This window comes from Electrophorus electricus, chromosome 19 (assembly GCF_041902795.1).
Source record: "Electrophorus electricus isolate QZ-2024a chromosome 19, ASM4190279v1, whole genome shotgun sequence".
In the NCBI taxonomy this organism is placed as follows: Eukaryota; Metazoa; Chordata; class Actinopteri; order Gymnotiformes; family Gymnotidae; genus Electrophorus; species Electrophorus electricus.
This window is the reverse complement of record NC_137515.1, coordinates 12841121-12851928: the sequence shown is the minus strand read 5'-3', so window position 1 is coordinate 12851928 and position 10808 is coordinate 12841121. Positions and strand designations below refer to the sequence as shown.

Genomic DNA, 10808 nt, shown 5'->3' with positions numbered 1-10808 from the left:
CTAGGTGGATAGGATATCTATCCATTTATAATCCCAATGCTAAAGTGTATTGACATCAACAGGGCCAAGGAGGACTTCCTTGGTGTGTGGTGCAGCCGAGGGGCAGTCCCCCAGCATGAAATCATATAACAAATCTTGTATTATGTGTGAATATGTTAAGGTGCATTTTGCTCGGCGGATGCGTCAGCTACTGGTGATTTCTTCAACCAGGTACTGGATAGATTTTCCCCATCTCCGGGAGTCCAGAATGCGACACACCACATACACCTGAGTGCTGTCATAGTCAACTGGTTAAGGTGGAGTGTCGTCAGGAGACACCTCATCCAAAGGACCTGGAACGACAGGCTTAAGAAGAGAGACCTAGAGATCCAGTAATGTGTGGGCAGATTTAGTTGGTGCGTCACGTCATTTATGCATTTGCGTACTTCGAAGGGACCAATATACTTAGGACCTAGTTTGTGACATGAACCCGGATTATGGAAATCCCATGTAGAGAACCATACCTGGTCCCCTGGTTGATGTGCAGGAGTATCCCCTCTATGTCTATCCGCTAGTTGCTTATATCGTTGGATTGCGTGTCCAATCTGCTGGTGTGTCTCCTCCCATACCCTCTCTCTGGGTCGCATCCATTCATCCACAGCGGGGATATCAGTTGCGATAGAGGTCCATGGGGCTATCGGGGGCTGGTAACCTAGGAAACACTCAAAAGGCATTATGCCGGTAGAGGAACTCATGAGCGAGTTTTGGGCTATTTCTGCCCAAGGAAGGAACGTGGACCAGTCTGAGGGATTGTGCAAACAAAAACAGTGCAAGTTCTTGATTCTTCTTAGTTCTTGATTGGTTCGTTCGCATTGACCATTGGATTCTGGGTGATAACCAGATGCAGGACTAATGGTGTTCAAAAAAAGATGACCACACACAGGATGTGAATTGAGGTCCCCTGTCTGGCAAAATGTCTTCCGGGATGCTGAATGTGTGGAACACCTGGTTGAACAGGGCCTCTGCAGTCTGAAGAGCCATAGGCAATCCTGGAAAGGCAATGAATTGGGAGAACTGGTCTACTACCGTAAGTATAGTAGTATTGCCATTGGAGCAGGGTAGGTCGGTGATGAAATCAATGGCTATATGTGACCAGGGTCTTTCAGGAATGGGGAGTGGCATGAGTTTTCCTGCAGGTAGGGTCTTAAGGGTTTTACTTTGGCTGCATACAGAACAGGAAGTGTACATTGCTAGTGGTAGTCTCCCACGAATACCGGCTAGCCAGGAGCTGTCGAGTGCGAGTCTCACCAGGATGTCCCATAGCGAGTGCAGAATGAGCCCAGGTTAACAGCCAATCCCAACACGACACCAGTACATAACATCTCCCTGCAGGACAATCTCAACATATGGATGCCAAATGTACCCATGTGGGAAGGATGTTTTCCTGGTCATTATAGTCCTCCTCCATCTTACCTAGGTGAATGCGGGACAGGGCATCTGCTTTAGTATTGCAGGACCCTGGACGATACATAATCCTGAAATGGAATATCGAAAAGAACAACGACCAATGAGCTTGACGAGGGTTTACTCGTTTGGCTGTCTGGATATATTCCAAATTCCGGTGATCAGTGATCACTAAAAAAGGATGGCTGGCCCCTTTCAACCAGTGCCTCCATTCCCCTAAAGCCAGTTTGATGGCTAACAGTTCATGTTCTCCTATTCCGTAGTTATGTTCAGCTAGAGACAGTTTTGGGAAAAGTAAGCCACTGGATGTAGAATCCTTGTGTCTCTGAGATTGAACAGCCCCTATGGCTATATTCGAGGCGTCTACCTCCACTGCAAAAGGAATAGATGGGTCAGGATGTCGAAGGAGAGGAGCAGTGGTAAATGCTTCCTTCAGCTGACTGAATGCTCACTCTGCCTCTTGGCTCCAGCAGAGCTTGGTTGCTGCTCCTTTTAAGAGGGCTGTAAGAGGAGCTGCAATGCTACTGAAGTTCCTAATGAAGCGCCTGTAGAAATTTGCACAGCCGAGGAAGCTCTGGAGCTTCTTGACTGTGGTGGTGTGGGCCAATTGAGAATAGTCTTTATCTTACGGTCCATGGTGATACCATCCTGGCTGATTACAACCTTCTTTGGATATGTAGTGGTGAGATGGAGCTCGCATTTCTCTCCTTTAACATACAGTCCATTGTCTAGGAGTTTCTTCAGAACAGAACGGATATGTTGTATATGAGACTCCAGATTCCGTGAGTAGATGAGGATGTCATCGATGTACACGATCACAGTTTCCTATATACTTGCATGGGGTGTCATTGATAAATGCTTGGAAGACAGCTGGTGCTACACTGAGACCGTAAGGCATAACTGTATATTCATAGTGACCCCTGGTGGTACTGAAAGTAGTCTTCCACTCATATCCCTTCTTTATATGTATCAGGTTGTATGCACTACGGAGGTCTAACTTGCTGAAGTATTTGGCTTCTCTAAGTTGTTCTAGGGCAGCAGGGACAAGAGGTAACCGGTATGCAAATTTTCTGGATATCTGGTTGAGGTTGTGATAATCAATGCATGGACGTAGACTTCCATCCTTCTTCCTCACAAAGAAAAAGCCTGTTGCCAGGGGGGACGTGGAATGTTGAATGAAGCCTTGACTTAGTGGTTTGGTGTTTATGTCTCCTCTATGGGACACTGAAATAGATCTGTTGGGTCTAATATGACACTCCCTGACAACATGTCCTGAAGACCCACAGTACAGGCATAGTCCCTCCTGGAAACGGTGTCTCCTCTCCTCCTTAGTCAGGCAAGAGGAATCACATTGCATGGGCTCCGCTGCAGTCTCTTGTTTGGGATCTACTCTAAGAGTGGTATAAGTTAAGCGAGTACTGTTATCTCTATGTGGTCTTCGTTCCCGCAAAAAACGGTCAAGACAGATAACAAGAGCTATCAGCTGATCGAGTTTGAGCTTGTCATCCCGGCAAGCCAATTCATGCAGTGCCTCAGTGTTCAGACCATTCTGGAAAGTGACAAGCAGGGTGGCTTCGTTCCACCCACTATCTGCAGCAACAGTACAGAACTCACGGGCATAGGCCGATATAGAACGGTTGCCTTGGCGGAGTTTGGTAAGCATTTCTCTGCGTGCTCTCCTGTCATGTGGGTGATCAAAAATGGCTTTGAATTGAGCGATAACATTTTCATAAGAAACCGCTTGTAAGTTCTCCCAGATGGCAGTAGCCCAATCTAATGCTTTGTCTGTTAGATGAGAAGTAAGGAATGCTACCTTAGCTTGGTTAGAACAAGGGGGGGTGCTATTGAAATACAGTGTACATTGTAACAAAAACTCCGACACTTTTCCGGAGAGTCGTTGTATTAATCCGGTTTACTTATGGGTACAGTAGTATGAGTGCCGCCGGCATCGGATGCCTGAGGTGGGTCGTGATGGGGTGAAGTAGTCATAGCGTGTAACTGGGATGTAAGTTCTCTAAGACATTGTCCGAGTTCCGACCTTTGTGCCTGTTGGTCTACTTGTTGTTTGGCAATCGTGTCTATAGACCATGTGAATCCCTCGAGCACCTGGTGGTGTTGGCATAGTAGCTGTCCTTGACTGGTGATAGCCTTTTTTAACTCCTCTGAATCCTCTGTCTGCATAGAGGCAAAGTATTCTGTGACGCAACAAGCAAGACCAGACGCTTGTGGATGTAAAGAAATAGATATATTATATTTCCACTTGGTGATGGGTGCACAAGCCAGAGTTAAAACCAGGAAAGCCAAGACAGGGGTAATCCAAATCATCAGGGTAAACAGTCCGAGTCAAGATCCAAGGGGCAAAAAAGCAAACCAGGCAAACTATACAAAAAGGGGCAGGCAAAAATTAGTAGTCCAGAGAGCAAAAAACACAATCGAAACACAGGAAAGCAATCAAGGAAATAACACTCGGTATGCACAGTCAAAACTAGTGGCAATAGTTCACAATGCTAGTGAGATCTAAACAGTTTTATATACAGGTGGGAAGTAGAACACAGGTGCTGTCAATATTCTGGAGATGAGGATCTGAATGAATGTGTATGATTGGATGAATCCTTGGCCTTGTGACAAACGGCATGTTGGGTGTTGTAGTGTGCTTGAAGGTCAGTTGACCTGACAGCCACGAATGTAACTAGAGAGAAACCTCAAAACCGCAAAAAGTTTTTCCACACTTGCTTCAAATGTTTTGTGTTTCACAAAGCTTCATTTTGCCCATCACTAGAAAATAATCTAATGTGGCCTGTAACGGGACTTTGGCCCGTTCCATGTGGACAAACAGCAGAGCTGAACATTAGAGTGACAATGTGGGCAATACAGGGGGTAGAAGGACTTTTATTTTAATTACACCCCGATCAGAGGGAATCAGAGGGATCAGAGGGAACAAACTTGCCGTTTGGTTTGTTTTGTAAAGTTTTTTTTGTAAAGGTTTGTAAAGTTTGTAAAGTTATTTTCTTACATTGTTATTGTCTTACATTGTCTTACATTGTCTTACATTGTTCAGGTGGCCAACTGACTGTGTAGATAACTACTAGAGTTCATGTATGTGTGTAGATAACTACTAGAGTTAATGTATAATTGGGATAATGGGAAAATGTTTTAAATGACAGCCTTTGTTTGGAATTATAAGGGAGAGATATTATGAATTTAATAAATTAGATATATAGAATGGTTTGGTCTAAGGGGCAAAGTTTAAATGGAGAGACCCGTTGATTGAATGCTATAATTGGGAGCACGTTAAGTTGCCTTATTTTGGGTTAATTTTTGTTGGTGTGGATGACTGGATTTTTTTTTTTCTTTAGTTTTTGGAATTACATTTTTTTTGTTGTTGTTGGTTTATGGCATCATGCTCCTGTCACTGGATTTTTGAGGAAAATAAATCTCACGTATTGGCATAATTACTATGGGAATTGCCCTCTGTTTGCTCTCCCCCCGCTATCCTGTTACATGGCCAAAATATGAATGTTTATTAAATTATTTAAAATGTGTTAGATTTAGTGTTTGAAATGCAAAGGATAGATTCATCTTGAATAAACTGCATGATCAAAATGCTCACAAAAATGTTGCCTCTAGAAAAGGTAAAGCAGTAAACTAGCTGAAACTTGCAAGATAATCCAGTTTCACTTGAGATTGTGGCTTCTAGAATGCAAGGCTTGTGCTGTTGCTTTTTTTGTTTGGACAGATTTCCATTTTCAGCCTGTCTGTAATTCATCACAGCACAGTTTTACAACAGCATACTACATAATATTAACCAAAAAAGTGCACATTTTGGCATTATTAAGAAACGCATACTTGCCCTGGTAAGTTTGTTTCATCTGCAATATTAATTTCAGTTATACTGTGGGGAAACAGCAGATAAATAAAATGAGAAAATGGTAAGTCAAAGTGGCATTACCTCCAGCCTCAGAGATCACTAAAGCATGAGCCACAAGCTCTGTGTTATGTGGGTAAACCCACAGCATGAGTACTGCAGCAGTCAGCTGCTTTAGTGTCACTGGACCAAAGGGCTCACTTCAGACGAGCTCATGTAAAATTGCAGTGGTGTATGAACTGTACATTAATGCAAGGCAGAATGCAGAATCTTGTACCAGAGCTACACATTTTTATTAAAAATGCCAATAATCTCAAAACAAAAATAAAAGGTTTTTGAATTGAAAATTGAGAGACCTAAAAACTATATCCTATATTCACAAATGTTGCAAGGTAGAATATACAAAATAAATTTATCATTTCAAAAAACAGTGGAGAAATGATAAGTGATTGAGTGAATAATGGAGTGAGAGTGTGAGTGATTGTAAAAGGTAATATATATGAGAATAATATATGAGTATGAGAAAGGCACTATGTAAGTGTAAAAAAACGGTAAGGGTTAGGAGGTCGAGGGCAAACACACACACAAAGCAACAGTGCCTTGGATTTGAGAGTGAACTGAATAACTGACTAAATGAACAAAAAGGACAGAACGAATGAATAGCAAGTTTAATAAAGGGCGCAAACTAAGCAGAGGGAAACACATAATACAGAAGGGAAACAAACAGAAGACTAACAGGCTAGGATGATAACTAGCCAACTAAGGAAACTAAACACTAAGGAATGGCTAATGGGAGAACAATGAAGCACAGAACCAGGCTACTTTAGATAGACAAACGAAGACCAAGACAAAAACAAGAAACTCAGGTAACAGGAAAACAGAGCTAAATGGAATACTAGAGGGTTATAGACAAACACAAGCTGAAAAGAAAAGACTAGACAATACTTCCGTACAATAACAGGGGAAGCGTAATCTAGATGGAAGCGATGCGACAGGAGAATGAGAAGAGAAAAATACTGGCGAACACGAAAAGGGAAAGCAACTTGGATGAGAGTGCAGGGAGAAAGTACAACAGAACAAGGAGAGAATGACCAGCGAATACAGGATGATGGTACAAGGTTTAAATAGAAACACTAATGAAGGACAAACAAGGAACAAAGTAATTCACTGTTTTTCAGATTTGGCACTTTTGCTTCTTTGCCCGATTTCTGTCTCACTCTTTTGTTTACCTTTGCCTGTGTCCTGACGATGTTCCAGGTTATCCCCATTTCAGTATAGTGGTACTGTTTTTTATCCACAAGCATCTGGTTGGTTATTTCTCTGTTAAAGCACCTGTAACGCTCCTTTGTGAAGAGACAGACGCTTACAGATTGGATTTTTGAGGTTTTAATATTGAGGAAACATTCTTGTACAAAAACTTGTAGAAAAATCATGATCAACATTATCTTAAACATCATAAAATACGTAATATCGTAAAATGATAAACAGAACAAGCAAGCAAAACCAGAGGGAGACCCCCCCCCCCCCAAAAAAAAAAAACAAAAAAACAAAACCACAATACAGAGAGCAGAACAAGGCTTGATATTCACTAAATATAACAGTGGCAATACTTTGCATAGAATTAGAGATACAGGAAATCTTTACATGTTGATTTCTAAATGCTGCTGGATCAAGACATTATGAACACTGAATCCCTTGCACTGATGTATTGAGAGCTGGGTTAGAGCAACAATGTCTGGTGGAGAACTGAGATGAGAAACACTGCAGCAAGTAAAATGATTGGCCATTGCTGTGGTGTGCTCTTTAGCCAAAGATGTGAGTCTCCATCTAGTGGCCACAGTCTCTGTCTAGTGCCACAAAGGAACATGCACCACATACATTTTCAGAATGTGGACATAAGAACCAATGTAGTTGCATGGAATTTGCATTAATATCAAACTAAACCCTTTGGTGCAGGTTGCTATTCAGGAAAAATGCCATGATGACAAAGACACATTGTGTAAACACACTGAGAAAGACACACCATATGCTGAATGGAGCCTAACTGCTTTCTAAGGATTTTAGATCCGTAGTGTTAGAAATTGGAATGTATTCTTAAGCCCATGCAAATTATTTAACAGAAATGAATTTAATTAACTTGATACCATTGCAATTACTTATGTCATATGAATTTGGTGAACTTATGCCAATTCTATATGCCAATTCTATTAAATTTGATTGTGCATGTTGATCAAAGGAACACGATACCCGTCACAGAGAGCGAGAACTCAGACACCAGAGGTATGAGAGAAATGCTTTATTGTGTTTGCTTAAGTACGCTTAATTGTGTTTACCTGTGAGGTACAAATGATAAGACAACAAAGGAAAGATAAAATGTGGCACATCAAAATTTCACAGAGAGTTGAAATATGTGGTGACCTTATATGCAGAAATTGAATACACAGGTAACAATGCAGAAATTAATTGCATTAGGGGCAGGTGGAATGGGGAGTCACCAACATTGTTGTGATGGCATCTGGGAGAATTACATTGTTACACCTTCACTATTTGGTGAATTTAAAGATGATGTGGTCATCTGGGTCAGGAATATAGCATCCAATGCCTGAAAAGAATTTCACTTTTTATTACATTCAGAACTCAAAATGCAGTTACCAACTTCAAGAATTTGTACACATTTTTATCTGTTAATAATACTTAAAACAAAGTTAAGGTATGTTGATGTTATAAATAATTGTAAAGCCTGAAATCACTAAGATCTTGTTTTGGCACATGAAGGTGTAGGATAGATGGTTGTCTAAATGAAACTTAGCCTAAAACAATGTACAATAAAATGTTATATGAGCAAAATGTTTTTGAAACTCCCTAACTGTAGCTTTTTACAGGTTAATTTAATGGCCACAGAATACATTAGTGCTTATTTTGGTATCAGGAAGTGAGCTTTAGACTAACCTACGTCGGCGGTGACAATGGTGCCATTCTGCGACTGAATAAGAAGCTCCCAGTAAGTATGCTTTGCATTGTTTCCTTTCAGACCATTGATGCTTTCGAGAAAGGGCCCATAGTCTTCATTGTAGGTGGTGGTGAATCTGTACATTTAGAAATCTCTTTTTAACAGATTTTGTCCTTAAACATTCCAGACAAAAGTTTTGCAAAAATATAATAAGTGAATAATATTTAAGTGCATATAAATTCTAAATAAAGATTTTGTCACGGGATGCCCCCCCCCCCCCCATGAGTCACGTGGTACGGCCTGCCGCGTGCAGGGAGGGTTCACCCATGTTTGTAGCCACACCCCCATGAAGGCACGCACCTGTACGGGGTTACGTGTTAATGTGTGTTTGTCTATTTAAACCCCCATCAGTGCGTGCCTCACCGTTGGTCATTGTTTGTCTACTGATATATGTAAGTGCATATGTAGTCATTTGTTGGATGTTACTATAGCCTGTGTTTAGTTAGATGTATAAGTCATGTCTGTCATTAATGTTGTGTGTGAATGTCACTGTTCTACATATTTTGTCAATAAATGTTTCACATCGAGGGAGTCTGTGCATCCTGCTCCACACCCATCAGCACTCGGGCCAGCGACAACGTTACAGATTTAGTATAAGCAATGGTGAAAGTAGTGGTAAATGGAATAAGACATAAAACAAAAGTCCACATAAAAATATGCATAAAGTCAGATGATTTCAGGTATTTAATAAAGTAAAGAACAGATACCTGAACAATATCGAGGGACCCAAATCATAAGTGGTATCATAATACTTGTAGTTTTTCACATTTCGAGATCTATGTTGTAGAGGTATGGATGATGCGAATATGGAAGAAAGTTACTGTACCTGAAATTACTGTGAGTCTTCCTAACCCTCTTCATAGCTCCAATTAAAATTCCTCTGTAGGCAATAGTAGTGGAGTATGTCAAATTGTATTTGCTGGAGAGGGAATCATATACTGTCATGGTAATGGAATATGATCCACCACTGGTTTCTGCAAAACATTCAAGAAACTTTGAAGAACCTTTATTTTTAAACACTGGCCTTTACAATGTGTGACTTATGAATCATTTTCCCCTTTTCTACACTCCTATCTTTGCAAATTGCAAGTGCATCACATCAATTTTTGCAACAAAATAAAATCGGAAAGATTAAATCTCTGACCTGCAGTGACGAAACCAGGAGCCAGATTGAAGAGAACTCCGGGAAGGATGAGTGCTGCAATCAGAGCCATCCTGTCCCAAAGATGCACAGCTGGGTAAGATCTCTCATCTCACAAGGTTCACAAAAATATATACTTAGTTCCAGCGCATTGGCTAAATGTTCCACCTGACCAGTCAGACAGGATTAACCTGTTACTTGTCTTTTCAGCTTTTGTGTTTACTCAAGACATGAATTAATTATGTTAAGCATTACGGCCATTTAATTGTATGAGTATACCACATTCCCCATTATTATGCAAATTGGATTTAAGTGTCATAAAGATTTAATTTTTTTGTTTTTCAATTAAACTCATGGATGGTATTGTGCCTCAGGGCTCTGGATCACTGAAATCAATCTCAGACACCTGCGATAATTAGTTTGCCAGGTGAGCCCAATTAAAGGAAAACTTAAGATGGATGTTCCACATTGTTAAGCAGGCCACAGATTTCAAGCAATATGGGAAAGAAAAAGGATCTCGCTGCTGCCGAAAAGTGTCAAATGGTGCAACGTCTTGGACAAGGCGAAAACCTAAGCGTAAGCTGACTCAGAGCACAGACGGGTCCATGCAGATAAAGACATAATGAGGAAGGTTTCTGCGAGACATATTCATTGGATTAGAAGAACAGCTGCTAAAATGCAGCAAAGCAGCAAACATGTATTTGAAGCTGCTGGTGTCTCTGGAGTCCTGTGTACCTCAAGTTGGAGGATCCTCTAGAGGCTTGCAGTTGTGCATTAACCTACTATTTGTTCACCCCTAACCAGTGATCACAAGCAGAAACGGTTGCAGTGGGCCCAGACATGCATGAAGGCTGATTTTCAAACAGTCACTGATGAGTGCCGTGCAACCCTGGATGGTCCAGATGGATGGAGTAGTGTACGGTTGGTGGAAGCCTGAGACAATGACCAAATATGTAACAAGGCGGAGTAAACCAAGGCGGGACTACAAAGTAAACAATAGCACATGGCAATACTGACAGGAAAACAACCAGAACCGAAAAACAGAAATCAAGGCAGGGCCGAGAAGTAAACAAAAGCACGTGGCAACTGACAAACAAAATAGAAGAGAAGGGAAGGGTAGAATTGTGACAGAGCCCCCCTCTAAGAGACTAAACAGAGACTAGACTAGATTAAACAGAAGATCAGGCACCGGAGACTAGGAAACATGGGGTCACAGGAACAGGGATGATACGAGGAAAAGGGACTGGTGATGACACATGAGGAGGCAGAAACACAGGATCAGGGACTGGGTGAGGAACAGGCATTGCTTGTACAACAGACCTCAAAGAACATGGAGACAAAATAGACAA

The 10808-nt window shown here is 41.3% G+C and overlaps 1 protein-coding gene across 1 annotated transcript; it reads right to left on the bottom strand.

Annotated features, from left to right (window-relative positions):
* Positions 1-7598: 7598 nt before the first annotated feature.
* Positions 7599-9557, bottom strand: LOC145652365 (uncharacterized). The gene is made up of 4 exons (XM_081701764.1): positions 9463-9557; positions 9145-9292; positions 8258-8394; positions 7599-7910 (listed from the first exon to the last, which is right to left on the bottom strand). The coding sequence occupies exons 1-4, from the start codon at positions 9530-9532 to the stop codon at positions 7852-7854; spliced, it is 414 nt and encodes a 137-aa protein (XP_081557890.1). The 5' UTR covers positions 9533-9557; the 3' UTR covers positions 7599-7851.
* Between the last annotated feature and the right edge of the window lie 1251 nt (positions 9558-10808).